The 23,178-nt window shown below is 47.1% G+C and overlaps 1 protein-coding gene across 8 annotated transcripts in view; it reads right to left on the reverse strand.

Annotated features, from left to right (window-relative positions):
• The window catches only part of sh3pxd2aa (SH3 and PX domains 2Aa), a 97,949-nt gene that overhangs the window by 41,783 nt on the left and 32,988 nt on the right, over positions 1–23,178 (reverse strand). For 7 of the 8 annotated variants that reach the window (XM_063477034.2, XM_063477033.1, XM_063477041.1 and 4 more), the window contains exons 4-6: positions 22,910–22,986; positions 21,148–21,239; positions 6,203–6,228 (exon numbers count right to left, since the gene is read on the reverse strand). In XM_063477034.2, the coding sequence (XP_063333104.1) occupies positions 6,203–6,228; positions 21,148–21,239; positions 22,910–22,986 (195 nt within the window). The remainder of the gene's footprint in view (positions 1–6,202; positions 6,229–21,147; positions 21,240–22,909; positions 22,987–23,178) is intronic. The other variant, XM_063477038.1, reaches the window with a different exon arrangement.

The raw sequence follows: 23,178 nt of genomic DNA on the forward strand, positions 1-23,178 counted from the left end.
TCCGGTGGATTGAAGTTAGCCCCACAGGGAGGGATACGGCTGGTCCCAGGTCAGCCAGGGTCAAATCCTACACACTGACAGCCTACCGTTATTATTCCCCACCCGCCGCTCTCAGAGCCGCTCGCAACATCTGAATGATATTAGCTCTGCTCTCCACCCTACGTCCTCCACACTAACCCTCTCCCCCTTCAAACAAACACGCACACGGACACTTAATTCTTTTCAGGTTTGGAAGATGATGCCACACACCAGCCGACCCGGCAGCGTTTCCTCTGTAATTTTCCTGGATTTCTGACCCCAGACGTCTACATTACCCAGCAATTAAGAGTCAGAAGTGACATCTCTGAGGTCCTTTATTCTGTGTTTGGACTGAAGGGCCCTATCAGCTGTCTGTCCAGTTTTTCTCTCAACAAGTAGATACGTTGATGATAAGTACAAAAGTTGATTTTGCTGACAGCACATCCTGATAAATCAGTCCATCAACAAGATAAACGCGTTGCCTGAGGACTGTAAGGACTACAACATCCAGCATAACTGTATATCTGTACAACTTTTCTGAAGCACCACAGGAAGCACGAACGCTTTGATTTGAAATCTGAATATGATGCATTTAAATTCCCCCAAAAATCAGCGTCTGATTTGCTGCATTCAGCGTCTACTGAGCGACTGCTCGGTGCCCAAACCATCATCCCTCCACCACCGTGCCACCGACAGCTGGTGTGAGGAGTTTCTCTGACCTGAATGCTTCAGACCAGCAAACTACCAAAACTGCCGTGATCGTCACGCTTCTTCACCATCAGTCAACCAAACACGTCTGAGTAGCAGCACCTGCTGAAAGCTGCACGTGGCTTTTCATCGGACTGTAAACACAACAAAGAGTCAACACCGACGCTAGCTCTGAGAGTCTGCACAGTGGTACCTTGTGCTAAGTGCTAATGTCAGTTAGCCATTGATGTGACAATGCTAGCAGCTACAATTGTTGGCATGCGCACCGCTGCAGTTTAGCATGCTAACGTTTGCATTTAAACATCAGAAGAAAAAACAAGGAGGAAAGCTACAGCACACATTCCAACACAGCACAACTGAATATAAGAATGTGTCAGTGATTAATGTCTCAGTGAGTCATTATCTAATCAGGAGGTCAAAGCTTTGGGGTCAGATACAGAGCATGAACCTAACTGCACACAGCTGGGACCCACTGGTGCTTAACTGGTGCTGAACACTGAGAGTGGAGAGCAGGCTGAGCCTGTCGGGGGGAGACGGAGCCAAAGACACTTCTAATAGAATATTTAATTTGGGTGGAGTACGTGAGCATTTTCTCTGCACTTTTAAATATTTATCAGATAAGCAAAGTCCATTAATCCCCATTAAAAATGTCAAAGTGAAGCTCCAGCCTTTCCTCTGAAAAGTCATTACACAGCCAGCCAACGCTGCAGTACCACAGCAAAGATACACCATCACCCCGTCACCAAGATAAAAGGGACCAGTAACAAATCACAGAAACCAGCACCAATTCAGCGCTCGTGAAAAAGCACAGCGGCCGACGGGGACGCCGGCACTAACAATGTCAAACCGCGGGCAAAACCTAACTCGTATTGATGCCACGTTTAGCGAGGAGAGACGCCGAGTCTGACTGCGACACAAACATCACAGACAAACGACATTTGTGCGCAAACAACACAAGGAGGAGACGCGTGAAGGTCAAACTCCAGTGAAACCCCCCGATCTCAGCGAGGAGCTCAAATCACATCTGCCCACAAAGGGCGCCATCACTTCAGTCCAAACTCTCCCCAATCACCTCCATCTCAAACATCACCTCCTCCAAATTTAACTGAGCGCTCCTCGGGGACGAACTCTCGCCGCTCCGTATTACTGGATCTGCAAAGCCTCGTGGATGCAGCTCGAGAAGACAATGATCATTTTCAGCTGAAGTCGATCTTCACTTTACCGTCTTTACCTGACGTGACAGCACTGTGCTGACATCATTGCTGCTTCAAACAGGTGCTCAGTGTGACGTTAGAGGAGGAAGAGTCAACAAAAACAAGAGCTTTATCGTTACAAAGTGGCAGCTAATGGAGCATGAAAGTGTGTGTGTGTGTGTGTGTGTGTGTGTGTGTGTGTGTGTGTGTGTGTGTGTGTGTGTGCGCACGCGCGCGCGCGCTGACAGAGGAGCTCCTGATGTGCAAACAGCAGCCTGAGATGGACAGCTTACATGCAAACTGCTCAACACTGACTGTAAAACTGTTAAATGACTTTGTACAGTCACTGCTTGTAACACACACACACACACGTCAGTACGCTGTCACGTCTGAAATCTTATCTGTTGCGCCACGTAAACAAACAAGCTCCTGCCGCACAGCTGCGCCTCCCTCCTCCGCCCGCTCCTCTCACATGGAGGAGTGCGAGCCGCGCTCCCCTCAAATCCCTCAAACTGACGATGTTTAACTCACACATGTGTCCGCCTGACGTCCGAGAGACCCGCAAACGACTGCGTCAGCGACACCCGCTGACTGTTTTCATCACGTCTATGGCATCTGACCTTCATCGTGGGGGATTACGTGCGCTAAACAAGCGACACAACTTCCATCTCATCTGTTGTGAATTTGTGTACTTAACATTACACAATCAGTTTACGTCTGTTGTGAGAAACATCTTGTGTTTTTGGGAAAAGTGTTTTGATTCAGGGGCAGTGATGGATGCACCGCCACCAACGGTTTGTTTCAAATTAACAGAAGGCCGGCTGTTGGCAGATGCAACCAACATCATCTCTGCGCACAGCAAACAAAGGAAGGCCAAACACAATAATGTGGCAACAGACTGAACCTGCCTATGATTTCACAAAGTGAAGGCCAGAGAATAATAACCAGCACTCAGACTGGTTTCCTGTAAGCCTCACATCCACGTCGCACAAACCCTCCATCACAGATGAGCATCTGCAGCTGTCACCAGTGATCAGCTGTTCTCTTTCCATTGTGTTCTTTCATTTTATAAACGATTAAACAACAATATAAGAAACCAATTTTTACTTTTACCAACACAAAGCTGTGCTTTATGCCTCGTTTGTGGAATAAATGAAAGGACTAGTTCTTCATTTTTATGTCCTGTGTTGTTGGAAGTTCAGAGGAAAACTGAAAGCATCAACAGATCGTCCGTGTGTCGTCTGCGCAACACAGCGACAGCCAGGGTCTCCTAATCAGGCTAATTAGTGCAGACGACAGAAAACAGGAGAGAGTTACTGCAGACGCCTGGCGTTTGTAGAGAAAAGTCAGATCAGAGATTTGTTCAATATTACATTCAGTGAGCCGAACAGCCCTGCAGGAGTCAGACATGAAAAACCAGAGAAGAAAAAAACTGAGCTGAACACGTCTGAGCCTGAGTTTGATTAATGACTTGATTAATAATAATAATAAAATAAGCAATTGTTCAAAAAGTAAATCGTTGAATTAGCCAAAGGTATAGCCATCGACTAATATAGGCATGAATATATTGTTAGCTAACAATCAATAAAATGTGTTAAGCTAAAGGTATGGCTAGCTGTTAAATTGTTAGCCAGCAGTCGGGAGTACAATGCTAACAGTAAGCTAATATTAGCGGTGGCCCAATTCCTAGGCCGCATCCTCCTGTGGACCCGGGCCCCGCGCTCTACGTGGGCCGTGAAATGGGACGGTCTAGCCTTCAGAATTACGTCGAGTTTAATAACCTCAGCTGTCTGCTCCTTGCTATCTAAAATCTAACAGGACATGGAGTAAACTCTCGATCATGTGACACTTCTGTTTAATCAGCTGTGTGAAAACTGTAACTTTAATCTCAGCCAAACCGATTTACTCAGGAACAAATGAAACACTGAAAAAAGCCAAACAATAACATTTTTAAGTTATCTAAGTGACTTATATATCATGTTTAACCTGAGTAGGGAAAGACTGCGGGGGGGGGGGGGGGGGGGGGGGGTTGCTGTTATTGCTGGCTCGAGTGACCCTTGACCTCCCGGCTAGCTATCGAGCGGGTGGGTAACAGACGTCTCTGAAAACATTGGACCAATTTTGCAAGTATGCGATGTCTTGATAAACCGAGCAGATATTTGAAGTTTACACAGCTACATTCTCGCCTGAAAATATGTTAAAAGTTTATTTTGTGACCCAGAAAGAGAAATAAGAGTAATATTAAAACTAAGTAGCTGCTGCCATTGTTGAAAACTGGAATTGGCTGGGACGCGCTATGAATTCTGGGATATGGTGGGTGACAAAGGACACACCCGACCCATCCTTCAAATCTGGGGAAAAGGAGGACGCATTTGTCGCTGCATTTGGAGGAGTCTTTGAATTGGGACAGCCTTCGCTGCGTCGCTGTGACGTAATCGGCCTCAGGAGGACGCAGCCTACGTTTTGGCACAGAGCTATTGATGGACCGCTAAAACAGTTAGCTGACCATAATTCATTATTAAATCAATAATGTGAAATTATGGACATGTGAGTCACAAAGATGCTGTTCTGCAGTGTGGATGTGAAAGGTTAAAGGTCATGCTGGATGTTAGCTGTGATGAGCTTTAATGGTCACGTTTAAACAGAACTGGACCGTCCCCTCAAACTTCAACAAGGATACCACCGGAGAAGACGACGATGACTTGCAGTATGAAGAACAATGAACAGTGAGACTAACAGCTATGACTGTGTAAATGTTGGTAAATGAACAGGAGCAACCAGGATGGATTGTGGGGGTTTCTCTGTGTGTACAGCACATAGTGAATGGTTTCAACGCTCGACAGCTAAACGGTTTAATCAGCTTTGCGTAACTCACCACCTCTGCGTGTAAACTCTGACATGTTTGGTATATAAGAACTCGATCTGGTTCTGCCATTTCCAGGTCTCTGCCAGAACCAAACCACAGAAGAAGTGTGGCGCCTTTCCTTCGTTAACAGATACTGTTCCTTTACTTTGCACTTACTGAAATATTTCAGACGTTTTGTAATCTCTCTGAAATTTAAAGTAGAAGTTCAGACACCCTGTTGCAACACTGACTGACTTCATGATACTTGAGGTCGTGCTGCAGCAGAGACGAGTGGGTCAGTGGGGCGCCGTCCAACTGGGCAACATCCCAAAGACTGCGTCGGCAGACACGGAGGTTACAGGAGCCGCCTGCCTCAGAGCCTGCAATGAAAAATCACAAGCTGCTTTTCCGCAGAAGCAATCAGCCTCCGAGAAATCAAATCACTGCGAGGTACGTGGATGTAACTGAATAATAACCCGTCTCTCTCAGCTCTGTGCTTTCAGGCCAAAAATAAACTCACGATCATTTGCCAGAGTGTTCTTCTCAGAGGAAATCACCTATCACAACCTTCAAGCTGCTTAAAAATCGAGACAAAGTCATCAAGTAGGCCAAGAGAACCATAGTCTCCGATACCAACAGCCTACTTCCTGCATTTTCCCTTCAATAATTCATAAGGAGGTATTTCTACAGCCTACCAAGCCTTAAACACGCAGGGTTCCCATATACGAGTGACTCACATGTACCAATCCTTTGTTAAGCAGCTATTCTGTAGCTAATACCTTCTTAATGAGGCTAAAGAGCGTTCACAGTCTCGGTTTTACAGTCAGATGGTTGTTTTCTGCTGTTTTTGCTTATTAGCCAAGCCATGACATTTATTACTGAATGCTATTAACCTTCATTCTGTTACAACCATGTGTGACAGCCAATGGAGGCATTAAAGCTTCTTTTTGACTGATCAGGTTGATCTCCGTACCTTCAGACACATCCCTTCATCTTCATGTTGAATTATTAAGGAAACTAAACGTGTGTCACCCAGAATGCTTTGCCTGTCACTTCGACTTAAGTCGACTTAACTCGGGGAAACAATCCAGTCGTTCCGATCGCCACATCAGATCTCTAACGACTTTATTCTGACATGCCAAAAAGCTACTAGATATTTCTGAACCCCACCCTGGGCTGTGAGGCAAATCTGCAGCCAGAAGGAAACAGCCTGACAGCTGTTTGAACCCAGCCCAAAGCACAGAGCGGGGCTAGTTTACAAACCACACACTGACATCACATGGCAGCAGACAATCCGCAGTCCTGTTTAAGACTCGTATGTGACACGGCACAACCCCCCACCCCCCTGGATGTGGATCTCAGGGAGCAACAAGTGGAAAGAGAAGGAAGGTTAAAGTCAACTTTAGGGAAGAGCTATGAAGAAAAACGTTGGACTTACCCGACTTGCGCTTGGAGCCATAGTCCCTGAGAGAGAAGCAACACAAGAGGGACATGGTTAGTGATCGGGCAGCTCGGGCCACAGCACGGCACACGGTCACCACATGTGGATATGCAGAAGCTGGCGGCTGCACTCATGCACGGACGCACGCATGCAATCTGCTTTAGCGCACTAACGAACGCGTGTGTTCGAGGGCGAGAGAGAGCGAGACAGAGCGAAGGATGGAGAGAGAGGGAGGGACGACTTTGGCCAGCTGCCTGCACTCCCCGCAACAGACACAAATCAGTCATGTGACTCTAAAGCGGCACCACCATCCTCCTCCTCCTCCTCCTCCTCATCCTCCCTGTCAGAGAAGGAGGAGACCTCTCCCCACTTTTGAAAGCAGGAGGATCAGTTGAAGATGCCTTGCTTAAAGGACTCTAATGGGATTATGCGACAAGCCTAAGCTATAAATCGGCAGTGACAGATTTGTATGTGAGGTTCGCCGAGCAGAGCGCGTCTGCTTCCGTCCTTAATCAATAGCGACTTTTGGACTGAGGCAGTGTGGTGATTTTGTGAAAACAGACAGATGAAGGCAGAATGAGCTATTTATAGAAAGACAGACCTGATAAAAACCTGTCCATCCACGCTTCCCATCATCCCTCCTTTCCTTCCTTCCTTCCTTCCTCCCAGCCTTCTTTTTCTCTTTTGCTAGAATTCCAACTTTTCCTGAGGACAAATAAAACCCTCATCTAATCTCAAATTCAGCCACGTCATCCCTGCTACAGTACAGCTGGAAATCAAACACAGGCAGTAGAACTACTGCATGGTGCTGCAGCAAAGACCCGGATCCCACTAAAACCTGTGCTGAAGTATCAGCTGACAGAAAACCACAAAGGTGACTTATACCTACGCCTGGTATTAGCCACGTTCAGGGTTATTAAAGTAAAAAGCATTTTAAGAGCTAAATAAATGAAAAGTAGGACTGAACAAAGACAAACTTATGCATTGCATTCATTCTTTAATAAACAAGTAACTTAGCAGTGCCTGCAGCAGACAGTAACCAATGCTTTTGGAGTGTTTTTGGAGCGTTGGTCAGAAATTCTTGAAGGAATTTTAAGAAGTTTCTGTGATTTGTGTTGCAGGTTTAATCATGTAGCTCAGCGGTCCCCAACCGAACGGTTTAAGGTCAAACAATATTTTCACGGAGCGGCCTTTAAGGCGTGGCGGATAAATACAACAAAATAAAATGAAACGACCGAGACAAAAAACTGTGGTATTTTGTAAATATAACAATAAACATGAATTCACTGTATAATTGTGTAACTTTATTAGCAGCGTCCTCCTGAAATGCACCAACAACATTGAGAGTAACGTCCTCCTCTCTGCCCCTTAATGCTCTCTGATCGCTATGGTAACGCGTAAACATTTCTTTCAAAATAAGACACACAACCACAACACAGGAAGAGACCCAGGAAAACAGAGTTAACGATAAAAACCCTGAAAACCATAAATTGCACACCTGAGCATCAACTCTGGCGGCCCGGTACCAAACCACTCACGGCCCGGTCCGTGGTCCGGGGGTTGGGGACGGCTGAATTAGGCACCTCGTGTGAGGCTCTTTAGTAAGCAGCTAATGTCCAGCAGATTTCTTCTGTCCATAAAAACTCTCCGGCACCTACAAACCAAGTCTCACCAAGTTTTGACCAACTTGGCTCTAGAGCTGGTGTTAACCCCACTGGTGCCAAACCAGTGACTCAAAGCAGCGTTTTCACTCATCAGGTGAGACGACGTTTGCTTATGTTACAACACATTGTGTTCACAGATACACAGTTCAACTGAACCTTGATTACAGCTCAGGAAGTCTTGAAGTCATAACCGTCACTGCAGTGGACCATCTTCCAGTATTTACCAGTATACGGCGCTCAGCTGGTGCAGATTTTGGCCCCAGTATGTTGTGCATAAGTGCATGTAGGCACATGTGTGGTCTTTACATGTATGCACACACAAATAAACGACTCTCAGGTTCAGCTGCAGCTCTGAGATGTCCTTTACTTGGACAGGTGGCGTGGGCGGTCCCTGTGACACGGCCCACTTCATTAATGAGGGGCTTCATCTGGTCATGTAGGACGGCTGATTACACTGACGAGGGCAGAAGCAGCCCGGGGCGGGGTGGCCGGTGTGTCCGGCGGTGGAGGCGATGCCCTCTCACTGCACGAGGTTAATGAGCACCTTCTCTTGGCTCTCTCGGCTGCACTCAGGTCCCGGCTGGACACATCAGGCACAAACGCCTGGTTGAAGAAGCAGCTCCTGATTCTTCGTGTCACTGCGCTCTCTTCTCTCCATCCCTTCCTCCAGTCCCCTGTGATCTGATGAGCTGTATCTGCCTCTTTGTGACCGCCCGCAGCAGATGAATAAAGCCTTTATACCGACCTCTCCACCAAGATCGCTGCGTGCTAGCAACCAGAATATGCTTCATTGTCACCAAAGTGGGACACAGAGTGAGCGGGACTTGACCCCTCATCTCATCCCATCCATCTCGGGCTACACGGGACACACGACCTCTAAAACATGGGGAGCGGATATCATTTCTGCCAGTGGCCGACCAGTTAGAGTGTCTGGATGGGTCTAAGTGGAAAGTATGCCTCAGAACGACCGAGCCTCAGTGCGGGCAGGATATCTGCCAAGATGTTTGCCCTTTTCACTCAGGATTTTCCGTCGCGGCTTTGAAAGATGCCGATATCCTCTATTGGGGTGCGAGGGAATGTTTTACATTTCCAGGGAATGTTAACTGCCGTGTTCACATTTCCATATGCCCGGTGCTCTTCCTTTAGCCACCTAATCTGCAGCGGTTTAAAATAACCTTTATTGTTATTCCCAAGTCTTACATCATTCTCACACATGCACTGCAGCCCTGCAGCCCTGCAGCCATGCAGCCATGCAGCCCAGCACCAATGCACTTCTCTGGACGTTACTTGACAGAGGTGGATGTGAGAACGTAAATGTCTGTTGCAGGGTTGGACGTTAAATGTTTTTAAGCCTCACAACATTGACCGGGTCACCAGTGACCCGTTTGGAGTCAGGATTAGGCTAACAGGTCTCCCTTTGTACTGAAAAGGCCAAATTCACAAGGGAACTGTATGGCAAACTCCAAACGACCCAGTATGTAAAAGGATCACCTTTCCATCAGCCACAAGCTTCATACACATGCTGGATGCCTGCTGGGTTAATTGAACAAGCTAACGGTAAACGATCTCCACCGAGTGGCAACACAATAGGTGCAAGTGTGAGACCTGGAAATGGCTGGTTGTAACTTATCAAGGTGGTGAGGACAGGGCCAATGAATGAGGCTTTTTCCTCGAGGAAAACAGCAGCAGAATGAAAAGTACTTTGCTTTAGCGAGCTCCCTGGGAGCCTGTTAAGCTATTCACGCTGTGCATGGTTTGAAAGGCAAATACAACCTTGAAACGCTCTAAACAACAAGTTCCAATCAGGAGAGAAGCTGGGACGTGAGCGAGTCCTGGTCCAGCTGTAGAAGTTTGCACAGGTCTCTTAAACCATCAGATCCTAACAGAGCAACTACTGACAGCATGTCTGTTCACAGCCGTCAAAATAAAGGTGAGCTTGTATCATGTGTGAGCTTTCAGACCTGCATGAAACAGCTCAACAGCCGCATTACTCCAAATACAAACTCATTAGCAATACTGACACAGAGCAGTTAATTACAGCAGCAGAAAATAAACTACTGTGAAGAGAGAGAGTGTCTGCAGCAGAATCAGAGAAAGAGTCTTTTTGGCTAAACAGCTAACATTTAACACTAAACCAGGACGTGCCAGCGGGAGCGCTGCTGGCTAGTTTTGGCTTTATTTATCGAGGTATGGATCTGGAGGCATCTGTAAAGCATTAGGCCACAAACGAGGGGAAGAGCACCAAGAGAAGCTGGGAGAACAGAAACTCGGGCTCCAGAGTTTAGCCAGTGACCAGAGTCCCTGAGGCTGAAATCAAACACTTCCCTGGAGCAGCCAGCTCAGATCTACTGGAGGTGAGAAGAGGAGGAAGCAGGAGGTGAGAGGTCATGTGTAGAAGCAGTGCTGGGAGAAAATGCTCATCTGGTCCCTGTGACAGTGTTCACAGAGGTTGTTGTTGAGCTTTTGTTTTCCCGTATTTTAGAGATTCTGTAACAAACTATCTGTGATGACAGATCATTGAGCGCACAGATGTTCACGGTGATCAGTCATGCCTCATTAAAAATGGATGTTGTTTTGATAGCGGCGGTGTTTTCATGACAGTCAAAATAAATGACGGCATTCTGTGTGAAAGGTAAGCAGAGAGAGAACAAAAACATCAGCACACTGCTCAGAAGTCACAGGACAGCGCGAGCACTTCAGAGAACTTCTTATCATTTCCAGAGCTTTGAGCGCTCAGCATCGACTGTCGAAACAAAACAGATGTGTAAAAAAACTGCGAGCCGTGTGGCACGTGGTCAGCTGACTGAGAGGTTCAGTCCAGGGTGAAAGATTTGCTGAATATTCGATTTTTTCCCCTCAAATTCTCAACAACAGGCTGGTTTCAGGGTGTTAAAGAAAACCATCATGACTAAAGGAGCAGAGCTAAACGAATACTGCATCTTTAGCACCGCGACCTCGTGTTTTGAAAGGAATTACACGAGGTCAGAGGTCACAGGTGCCTGGTAACTCCTCGTAAGTCTTGTCCTAAAGCTGCTGTTTGATTTTCAGCAGCTTCAGTTCACAAAAGAAACTTTTTAGTGGCCTCAAAAACGATGGATTTCCTAATTAGAGTGTATGAGTGGGGCTGGCAGATACAGGGCTAATCGATGTGTTTACCATTAGCATTAGCATAATGGATGCAACTTAATGATTCTCATTGGCCTCCTGCAAGGCTACCCTGCACCACCAGTAAATAAACACTTCCCCAGATTATCGCCTTAGCCTCTCGCTGCTTCCCCCCCCGCCGAGGTCATCTCTAAGCCTCGTCAAATCCAGACCTCAGCTCCAACCTCCCGCCCGTGAGCCCGCCTACTCTAAGCCCCCCGAGGACCCCCTCATTACCCTCGGGGCCACAACAAGACTGAGGCGCACTCTGGGCATTAGCTGTCCAGACGGGTTTGGAGGAATCAATTAACCGCTTTGTACGCGGGAGCGCTGTCACACTTGGCGAGCACAGAAGAGATGCACGTACAGCTGGCATGGAGTAGGCAGCTGAAGGCTCAAGCATTCAGTTTGGTTTCTCCTGATCCTCTCCACCGCACGCTTCTCAGTGACTTATCGTGAAAACAGCAAAATCATTTACTCAAAAGTGTTTCCTTTATCATCCGTCGATGAATTTTCCATCAATTTTTCCAAGTTGACACCATCTCATGTTTGATTTTGTCCTGTAACTTTACCATCTAATAATAGATGGTAAAAGCAGCAGACAGGTGAGGAGTGCACATGAAAGAAAAATGAACGATGAGTGAATGAAATATGGGAAAGGTTGCAGAAAGACTCGAGGTCAGTTCACCGAGTCAGTGTTTCAGCCTGAGGTTCACATGTTGGCTCTCTGCAGAGCGATTCAGCACTCAAAGCCTCAGCAGCAAGCTCAGAAATCATGACCTGGATTGTGCAGGTTAGGGTCAGAGGTCAGGGGTCGTCACAGGAACATCGAGCTGCTCGGACACGGCCTCATAGCCTTCACCTTTAACATTTCTGTCTCCATCTCCTGAGATGGCACACACCTGTGATGCTAAGGACACGCCCACTTTAACATGTCATCGACTTGTGTTTAATATTTTCTGTCCAGGCTGCTTTCATTATTTATTTTAATGATTCTGATGAGGGCAGCACGGTGGCACGGTGGTTAGCACTGTTGCCGCACAGCAAGAAGGTCCTGAGTTCAATTCCAACATCAGGCCGGGGTCTTTCTGTGTGGAGTTTGCATGTTCTCCCCGTGTTTGCGTGGGTTCTCTCCGGGTACTCCGGCTTCCTCCCACCGTCCAAAGACATGCAGTTTGTGGGGATAGGTTAATTGGATATCCCAGTGAATGGATGGATGGATGGATTCTGATGAGTCACAATTCATAAACAACGTCTGAAGTTCACTAGCAGCACATGACAGACAACAGAGCGTTCCTCTGAGGGAACAGAGACGACCTTTTAACCCCGGTGACCTCAATAAAAGAAGAATGTCATTAACATGGTGTGAACCAGCATGTTGGATGTGAGGCCGTCTCCTGTCGGTGATAGAGCCGACCTCCTGGGTTACACCAACACGTCATCGCCCACAACTATTCCCAACGAGCCCCATCACCAGGGGTAACACTGCCGCTTAAGCAGCCCCCTGTTGGGAGCCCGAAAACTGACCAATCACACGAGTTCATGCCTTATCCAGCAATAATCTGATAATCTTGCAGCATCTCTACCCCGCCAGACACAAGCCAAGGTCAAAGCCTATTGGTATTCACAGAGAGGGCTGTGAGGGGCACGATGAATGATGACAGCATCACCCCGGCCTATAGGAGGGCGGCGGGCGATGCCTTCATCGTGGCTCAAATACAGCATGCGCATAATAACAGAGTGATTTGTCAACGTTATGGTCCGCAGAGGACGGATACTCCATTTAAGCTGATAGTTATACGATTACCAACCGTGAGCCCCGACAGATAAAACAAATCGCTGCCCACGGCCATGCAAATTGACTCGATAAAAATGCAAGATCTGCGGGAAAAAATGCCAAGTAAGAGAAGAGGAAATAAAATATGTCTCAGAAAAAAGGGGAAAACAGACGGAGAGGAGGGCAGGAAGCTTTGGCCGGCCGAGAAATTCCACACGGTGGAAATATATCTCACACAGAGAGAGGCTCGGCTACGAGGCCAGACGCTCGATACGTTTATACATGAAGCCCGGGGGAGGCGTGGGCTCCACCGGATGGGTTTGTGATGCAGAGTACGCCACCGTGTGGCCAGTTTTTAGGGAGTAGTCAAGACTCTGAGATTACTGTCCTAAAGACCGCTCACACATTTAAACACTCAGTCTCAGCTGGTGTTTCTTGGTTGGGCAGGCGTAACACACACAGATGGGTTTGGGGAGGCTGAGGGGGGGATGTCGCTCAGGCCGCCACGATCTACAGCATCAGGTCTCCTCAGGTGGACTCTTCTGTTCTTCATGACTCTGAGCTGAGTTGTAGTGTAACAACTTTCCTGTCAGATGAAGAAAAACCTAGATTTTCTTTAATATTCTACCTCAGTAATCATCATTTAGCATCTTTAGCACACAGACTGGAAACCAGGGCAGAGGCGTCAGTCTGATGTTTGGAGGAGTTAAGCCGTTCCCTGTGTGTGAAAAACGCGTGCAGTTGTGTTGGAGACATAAAAGCTCCAAAGACAAAGCCTTTGCTTTGATATCAGGCTTTTGCATCACAGGAGAGAAACATGTTTGCGGTTTTCTCTCTGCAGGGCATTTCGACGCATCAAAAAGCAAACAAAAAAGAAGAGCGGCGATCCAACTAAAGCTCCATTAAAACTTCATTTATCATGAAGGCTGCCGGACTTCAAAAAGGAGCAGCTGATGATTGCAGGAGAGTGACATCAGCTCAGAGTCCCACGTGTGACTGCGCTGCAGTACGCTCCTCTGCAGACAGGGGTCGACGTTGCTTAGACGCTCGCACACGGAGAGCGTGACGGTGGGCTTCGCTCGGGGTCTCCGCTCCTTTTGGAGCTTTGATTGATGGCGCTGGTTCCTGCGCCGCCCTGCCAGGCATGCGGCTCCATTTCTAATCAGATCACAGTCACAGGACTCCATCTTTCATAGCAGAAGCACACCGACTACAGTTAAGGCATGACTCCTGCAATGAGATTTTATAAAGGGCCAATAAAGAATAAGACGTCACGACCGGATCCATAACGTCCCTCCTTCCTCCTTTCTGACCTGCTCTCCTCCTCCCCCCGAGGCAGATCCCCCTTTCCTCTCCCCGCTCTCCTTCCTCATTTTCCAGGAAATGATAAAGTGCACACATTTCATCACCACAGTAGCTTCAGCTGCCGCGGCCCACTCTATTCATCACACTCTCATGCAGTCAGGCCCTCCCAAAGCTATTACGGTAGGAAGCTCCCTCCCCAGGCTGACAGCGCCCAGCGAGTAAGTGTGCGAGTGCTCGTGAGTCAGACGCTGCATCCGGGTGAACGAGTGCATCCGTGAAGGGTGACGGCGGGAAAGAAACCGAGCCGAGAGCAGACGAGAGGCGCGCTGAAGTAGCTGCAAACGTGCAGGAATATTCAGCCGTGGAAAAGAAAACCCTCTCTGATGATGCTGCGTGTCTTTTTGTGTGAGGTGCACGAGGTCACTGTTTCTGACACGGATCAATAAATACGCACGCTCAGCTGACCGCTCCTCGCCACTCTGACACACTTTAACCCCCGTCGACCCTGATACTGAAGCAGCTTATCCATCACGGGTGAGTGAGCACATCGCCTGCCTGCTGCTCACAGCAGACGGACTGATACAGACGGGACACCGGGAGGACGAGAGGACGGAGACGGATGCTTCCTGGATGACAGAAAGACTGCAGGACGAGGACACAGCTGATCCAGGCTCAGCTCAGACTTTGGAGCTTCTGCTTAAACATAAACATGGTTTTCGGATCCATCCATTAATCTGCTTTCTGCTACCCATCCAGGACATGGGAGCAGAGATGTCCACACCTCGTTCTCCCCAGTCACCTCCTCCAGGTCTGAGATTCATGTCCTGGATCTGTCCTCTGGTCTCCTTCCAGTAAACTCACAGCTCCGCCTCTCTGGTTACTGCAACAGGCCAGCGTGGCATCCATCTCTGCCGTCACTTGAGAACAAGACCTGAACATACTTCACCTCCATCACTTGGGACGCGATTCCTCTCCCAGAGTGGGCACTCCACCCTCCACCCAGCTGAGATTCATCGCCATCAGCCTTTAAGGTGCTCCTTCTCATCTGCGCCGCTTCAAACAGACCAGTGAACGACCTCGGTGCAAGCTAACGAACCAACACGATCCACAAGACCACCGACACTCTGGACCCTCGGCCACGTCTAGAGATATCGTCCAAATCTTCTTCTGAAAGCCCCTCACAGGATGCTGTCACTCAATATCTGAGCAGTTTTAATCGTGATACTCCAAACCTGTTGGCCCATATATGATCGAAACACCTGACAAACTCACTCAGATACACAGTGTCTACCAAACAGGTCCAGCAGCACACAAGTCTAATAATCAGCTCCAAGTTCAGTCTGATCAAAAATATTCTCATGATGAGCGTTTTTACCATGAATGAAGCGAAACATCAGGTGCTTTCATCAGTGTTGGGGAACAGTTCCCCACAGCAGGGGCCCGTGCGCCCGTCAGCTTCCCTTCCTTGTTCTTTTCTCTGCGGCTGGAAGCTGATGAGAAGCTGTCGTCATTCACTTTCTTTCCAATTAGCACTCGGGTACCAAATTATGTCGACTCATCAAAACGCCGCCTCGTTACGCGGGGTGAGAGGAAAAGTGGGGAAGGAGATAAACACACGTGCAGGCGTTCAGAGTGTTCAGAGATTAGTGGCGCCTTCTGGCAGCGTGTCGTGCATTTTAAGAAGCACCAGGCAGCGAGGACGTCTGCACGCCAACCGTATTTCACAGCTGCTTGGATAAAAGCGGCGAGCAGCATCTACAACCAAGCGAGAGCGCCTTTATACAGTTTCCTGTGACATCACAGAATTAGTCACTGCGCTCACCTCCACAGTGAGGACATTTATAGCTACACTGACACATCTATATAACATGAAGTGTACTTATATTTGTATTTTATAGAAAATAAACTTTAACGTCATGATTAGAGCTCCAGTTTCATGGATGCTTCGCTTGTTTAGGTCAACATTTTCAGTAGTTATCCTATCACGTGCTAAATAATAAGGCTAAAATAACTCTTGGCAGTATGCTAACGCTCTCATCAGCAGCCGGGGAAGCAGCGGTGCGAGTGGATGCTGTTCAGTGAAGATGGTCTCTGGTGATTCGGTCTCGTCTGCCTGGAGCCAGAATCCTCCGGTTAATCCACATCAATATTTTAGGCTTATTAACAAATAGTTCAAGACCTCTCATATTTGGATTAAATAGGTCATGAAAAATGAAGCATCAAAGCTGGCTGGTCCAGTGATTTGAAACATTTAACATTTTCTGGCTACGATTTCTGAAATATTATAAAACTGCTCAAAAATTCTGCTTTAAAGAAATAAATGTGTGAAAGTGACAGGAAGTAGACGAGCAGACTAAAGTCTGGACACGGACAAACTCAAAGCCTTTTCGGTCCCGTTGTTAGTTTTGTGGGAGCGATCAGAGGAAAGCCGAACTGAGCAATAACACAACGAACACAGATGATTCAGATTCCTCCGAGCAGCCATCGTTTACCTTCACCGCAGGTTTGCAGTGTCTGATATCTGACCATCACCACAGGAGCCCCGTCAATAGTTACTGTGGGGTTTCCTGCACTCTTTGCTGTAATGAGCTGGTTTTGCAAACCGCTCAGGTACTGCTGGAATCCATTTCATAGCGAGAAGCAACAGTCCATCTTTAACTTAAGACATGAAGCTCCCAAAAAACTCAACGACTTTAAACGTTTCTTCAAGTTCAGCTGCAAAAAGCATCAAAGCCTTCATTACATCACATCTCAGCACCAGCAGCTGTGACAGTCCAGCTGCTGCTAGGAAACCACTGCTGTGCACACCTGTAGGACCTGCTCAGGTATCACACCTGAACCTTCAACGGACTCCTAAGAGTCCCAGTGTGAGAGTTTTAGTTCGAGGGTGTCCGAGTGTTGGTGGTTTATTCCTGCTGCTTGTTATTTAATACTCGATAGTCTGCAGAGGTGCTACCATATAAAAATGGATGAGGCCACCTTGCTCCACCAGGTGACCTCGCCTTCAATCAGCTGAGGATGTTTGGGTCCTGCTGGACTACAGATTGGCAGTAAAGTTGCCAACAGGTGCCCGGAAGTCCCAATTTTAAATGTATGTGGTTAAATTAGTTTGCAAACCTTTAAAATGTGACTTTATGTCCCAGAGTCTGTGAATCCTGTTGAAGAGATCTGAAATAACCAGACGGTACTATAGTGTCATGCAGTGAGTCACTGTATCCTAACACATTCGTATTTACAGGCAGGCTGGGGGCAGGTACAAAGAAATATCCACTAGTAAAGCACTGCCCCCTGCTGGTGAGGTTTCCGTTTAATTCTGCAGATGGTTCCTTGGAAAACTGCTGGAAAAGCGCCGGGTGACGACAGAGTGAAGCAGGCAGTGAAAACAAAGAGTGTCCAAAGCTGATCTAAAAACCTGACTCGTGAAAGTGCACACACACACACACACACACACACACACACACACAGCAGGGTGTGTTCACACGGCTGCCCGGCCCAAATCGCCTTTCTTCTTCTTCCACAGCACTCACTGTGGCACACAAACACACACTGTCCAATCATGGCTTGGAATCAATGGCCACTCTGGTTGCCGAACACCCCCTCCCCCATGGTTCATTTTCATTTAGCAGATGCATTATGGGTAGGGAATGAAAGGAGCCCATCCAATTTAGCCGAGACACAAGTCGAGTCGTCTGGATCACGACGTCTAACTAACCGAGCAGAGCTATTTGTTAAAGCAGACGGCGGGCGCTTCACCCTCCTGAGTATTTCCTTCTGTTATTAAGGCGGAGCGAGCGCCTGCAGGGACACCGAGCAGCCAGGAGAGGTTGGAGCTCCATTTGATCCAAATCTACCCGAAGTGCAGCGCTTCCTCACATCCTGCGAGCTCCGTCGTTCCACAGCCACGTTCAAGAGAATTTCATGCATAAACCTTAAATGAGTGTGTTTCCATTTAGATTCACTTATGATTTATAGCTGGTTTCAATCTGAACGTGATCAATGAATATAAATGAGACTTTTCTTTTTTCACTGGAAAATGAGTTCAAATGTGGTTTTCACTGCCCTGACGCCGGGCACTGAGACGGACTTATTTAGGAAGATTAAAACACACATTGATTTTTTTAAAATATTAATGTATTGATTTGACTTTCTTCTTATGAAATACCCAAATTAAATGGTTACTTGGTAAAAGGCAGGGAGATTAGAAAGAGCCCTCTGTAAGGATGAACAGCTGGTTGTTACAATTAAATTTCCCTTTTATTTCATCTTGTGATGAAATAAAAGGGAAACTGTGCTGTGATGTTCTACTCTGATGGGAAATGCATTTCCTTTTAATTTACAGCTGTGAAAGCAGGAAAGAAAAGTGCTTTTCAGTTTTTTGTCCTAGCTACCCTTCCTGTAAACACAGAGCTGTCATAAAAAACACATTTTCACTTTAAAGTCCGACTGAATCTCCACGCAGAGCAACAAAGCAGGTCCCGACAAAGATGTTGCTTTCTTTTATTCTCAGCTCTAACAGCCATGTGGCTTTTTTAAAAGACATCACTGAGCATGTTGGAGGAGGCTGGACTGCTATGCTATTAGCTAGCTCCAATAATAATAATAATAATAATAATAATAATAACAAATGCCTGTTAATTAGAATTCTGCAACATCCAATTAAAATCCTTGAATTTCACTCACCAAAACTGAAGCACAGGTTTCTGTAAAGGTCTGTCACTATAGTAACCTCGCAGCAGCCATATTATTGGTCACATGATGTCATTAAAAATGCTCCAAAAGGCTCCAACAGCACAAACACGGTGCACTGGTCCAGTTCAGGGACCCAGTTAGCTGAGGTGTAGCTTAGCAGAGAGCTAGCAGCTACAGATGCTAATGTAGGTACACCTGACACTCAGTGGGACTACAACAACTTTAAGCCTTAACAAAATGCAGACAAGTTAGTCAAAATAATAAACATAATCATCTATATGGTTGCTATGAAGGGGGAAATCCATACATGGAAGTCTATGAAAACTGACTCACTTTTAGAGCCGACCTCCAAGTGGCCACTGGAGGAACTGCAGCTGTTGGAACGTTAACATCATTTTTCACCCCTGCTGCTCGTCTGACTGTAGCTCTGCTCAGTGGCAGCTGCAGGTTTGAAATGCACGCTACGTAAGCAAAGGTTTGCAGCACGCCTGTGGTCCCCTTAATCATGGCGTTCCTCAGGGGTCAACCGTTGTACCCCCGTTCATTCTGTGTGCACAGACTTCACCTAGTGCACTTTGTTAGTCGGTGTTTCGCACATCCTTGAAAGTCCTGTAACAACTTTCATGCGCTGCTTCTTGTTTTGGCATCCGTTCAGTTTCAGAGGAGCTAAATTAAGTATTCAAAGTAATTCTGCATACCGCCGTGTGTAACAGATGGAGGATAACAGGCTGTATGTGATGAGGTCAGTGCTTGCACACATTATTGATGCTCTACATGTATGACTTCATCTCCCACATACTCTGGCAACAAGATTAATGGGATTTCTTAATGCACTGGGCATACAGGAGAGAGGAGGAGGAGGCTGGAGGAGAGACGATGAGGAGCAGAAGTCAAATGAGAAAAACGGGAGAGATGAGAACGCAGGTGTGACAGAGTGTGGACGGCGAGGGGACCAAAGCTGAGCGAAGAATGACCGTGTCGGCGCCGTTGTTTGTAACCTTGAGCTGTCTCGTCAATTAAACACACTTGAATTTACGAGGGTGAGTTAGACACAAAGAGTTAGAGGAGGAGGAGGAAAATGAGCGAGGAGAGACGCTCCGTTACTGGCAAACACAGGAAAGCAAGAGGTCAGTGAGCAAGGCGTGCAGAGAAGAGGAGCCTGGACGGAGCAGGAGCGGCCTCGGGCACAGCTGTCTCAGTGCATACAGGAGCACATTACCAGTGAATACTGCGATACTGGCATTTGAGGTTTGGAGGGGAGAGTGTGTTCTCTAATTAACAACTACCCAAAGGGGCCATCTCCTGCTATGAAACAAGTCATTCTCCTCCTCCCACACTCACATCCATCAACTGCTCTCCCTACAACAGCCCTCCCTCCCTCTCCGCCTGGCCTGGTAGGAGGTTTTAACGAACTCAGTGAGAAAGAGCCGAATTGGGAATAGACTAGAAAGCGAGAACAGACAGAGAGGCAATGAGCTGAGCCAGTGAGTGCTGGGAGTACTGGAACATCTGAGGCTAACCATTATCAATCAACACACGAGATTTACTCCGTCGTTTAGCATCATGTTTGCATGCAGCGCAATGCAATTAGTGCCAGCAATTTACAGTGTCTGCATGCACGTGTGTGTGCGTGTGTACTGCATAGACTAATCCAGGCTGGAGGCAGAGCAAACAAGCTGCCTTTCCTGTGGCGGCATCTCGGCTGTAAACCTGTGCCATCGAATCAACATGCTACGCTCAACTTCCTGTGTGGGTTTGTAGTTTATTTTACCAAGAAACACTAAAAACTTCCTGTTTCACACGAGTGTTTCTACAACAAACTACACGCTAATTAGCATGACCATCAAATGATTTTAGCTTCTTTTGCCATGAAGTGTGTACAGTTAGCTACATGCTAATGCAGCGGGTGGCTATCAAAATGTTGTTAATTAACCAGGAAAACGACATATTTTCACTTTGCCAACACTTTCAGCTGCTTTAATAACAACATTTAGCTTAGTGACAAACAATGGAATTGTCATACAGTAAAGCTAGCAAACAGTAGCTGATATTAGCTACGCTCAGCTAACAGTGACGCCACACGTGACATCAGCTGGTCATGTGATTAAACCCCTGAGACACAGAGCAGCTGTGGATTTAAATGCTTTTACATTCGACTCTTCATCTTTGAGAGGAAGAGCAACACGTCAAGTTTGATAATGCTGATGTCATAGCCCTCCTTTAAAAGTGATGCCAATCTAAGCCACACCCACTCTCACCTGGAAAGGTGTGTAAAGCTGATTCAGCTACAGAAATTAGCCAGCGGATTAGCCTATACAGAAACTGTGTGTGCGGTGTTTGTCCACAGCGTGTGCTTCACTCACTCCACGGGGGGGTTGATGTCCTCAGCCTTCGTCTCGAAGAAGCGCAGCACCTCTTCGCTCTGAGAAATCTGAGGAGGGAGTCGCACCAGCGCCTGCAGAGAGAGAGCGACAGTGAGCGCCTCTCTGAAGACGCTCCACAGTTTCATCCTCAGACTCTACCTGAGCAGCTTGAAAATAAGTTTGAGTTTAAATCAAAACTGTTTATTATATTAAAGCACGACCTGTAAATAAAAGATTAATGAAGAATCATACAGGAGAGACTTCAAAGCAAACCCTGATTTATCCTTTCTCAGCTCTAAACGGGACCATGAATTACAAAACGCACAAAACGCACATTATGTTGTATTCAGCAAGACTGCAAAATAGTGATCGAGCTAATAAACTCATCAGAATAATGAGCAGGGTTAGAATGATCGTAATCGGCCTTCAGAGTCAGCGCCCCCTGCTGGTCAGTAGAGACATTGCAGGTCTAAGGCACCAGCTACACTTCTCAGACATACAGCAGATTATTGCACTTCAATCTCTATAAAGTGAAAATATAGCAGAGCTGCGTGCAGCTTGTATTTCTCCCACTGAGCGCTATAAATAAAAATAACATCAGTTTAAATTTAGATCTTTGTTTCTGGAGTGACTTTTATATTTAAGGTTTCAATACAAGCTGAATGATACAGACTACTGCATGTGTGTGCAAACGATTGCTTGGCTACACATCTGCAGAACACAAACACACAATCAATGACTGTTCATACACAGAAGCAGCCCGCAGTCAGAGACAGGATCACATGTCAGTCTAAATAACTATATTTAATGATGTCACTGGCTCCAGCTGTAGGAGTGACTCTCGTACAGCTCGGCGCGCTGGACCGTGAAATATACACAACATATGTACGGCGTAGGCGTTTTATTTAAATTGCCACAGTCTGAGCTGCCTTCATGTTTCATTCATCGGATCCTATATTATCCACAGCAGAGGCCATGTGCAACGCAGCCGGCCGGGTTTCCACCCTGCAGGCTCCGGGGAGCCCATCCTTGGAGAATAATTTCTCTTCCTCTGTGTTTGCCTCATAAACAGGATGCAGGAAGTAAACAGTGCGGCGTGCTCCATAACGCTGGCTGAAAAACACCAGCTCGCTGTAGCAACTGTAAACACTGGAGCGCTTTAGGTTATTTGGATAATGAAAAGGCTTTTGTGTGAACCTTCGCCTGTGCTGAGCTGAGGACCAGCTTCACTTCACATGTGTGGAACTGCTTCTTAAACTAGTCCCAATTACTGAGCTAATGCTGTGGGTAACCCTGCCTGACACAGGCGAGGAATACTGCTCCATAATTATGCGTGGAGACAAACATAAGAGCCTGAATCTCCCTTCTGCTCGTGCAGCTTTGAGCCAAGAGGAAGGAAGGAAGGAAGAGGGGGAGGGCACGATGGAGGGTTAAAAAAAACTAATAAGAGTGGGAACAGGAAGTGATAAGGAAAGTCACTCTGGAGCCGCAGGACTACAAACGCTCGTCACTTTAAAGTTTGATTTTGTTGCCGGAAACAAAACCAGCAAACGAGGGGAGGAGGTCGTTAGCGAGAGGGACTTTAAAATAATGGAGGTCAGTTTAAGGTGTGAAAGTTTTATGCACAACTACAACATTTCCCATCAGAGCCCCCCCCCCCCGTCTGAACAGCGTGTGAAAGACAGCGCGGATCGTGACCCTCGACCCCTGACAGGCTCGGGGATGCCCCCCACAGACAGACGAGAAGCTGAGGGATGTTTACCCTGCAGTAGTCATCGATGAAACGCAGCCGCTTCATGGCCACGTCTCGCACATGACTCCTCCGGAACAGGATTTTGCCTGGAAGGGGAGGAAAGGGGACAAAAAATAATAAGGATGGAGGTGAAGGCCAACAGAGGAAAGGAGAAGAGTAAATACTGGAGACATGCACAGCATCCCTAAAAATACACATTTAAGCTGATTCTGCAGAGCATTCAAAGCTTCCTGTAATACTCAGACCTGTCAGGAGATGTCAGTAATGAATGACATCTC

This window comes from Pelmatolapia mariae, linkage group LG6 (assembly GCF_036321145.2).
Source record: "Pelmatolapia mariae isolate MD_Pm_ZW linkage group LG6, Pm_UMD_F_2, whole genome shotgun sequence".
Classification (NCBI taxonomy): domain Eukaryota; kingdom Metazoa; phylum Chordata; class Actinopteri; order Cichliformes; family Cichlidae; genus Pelmatolapia; species Pelmatolapia mariae.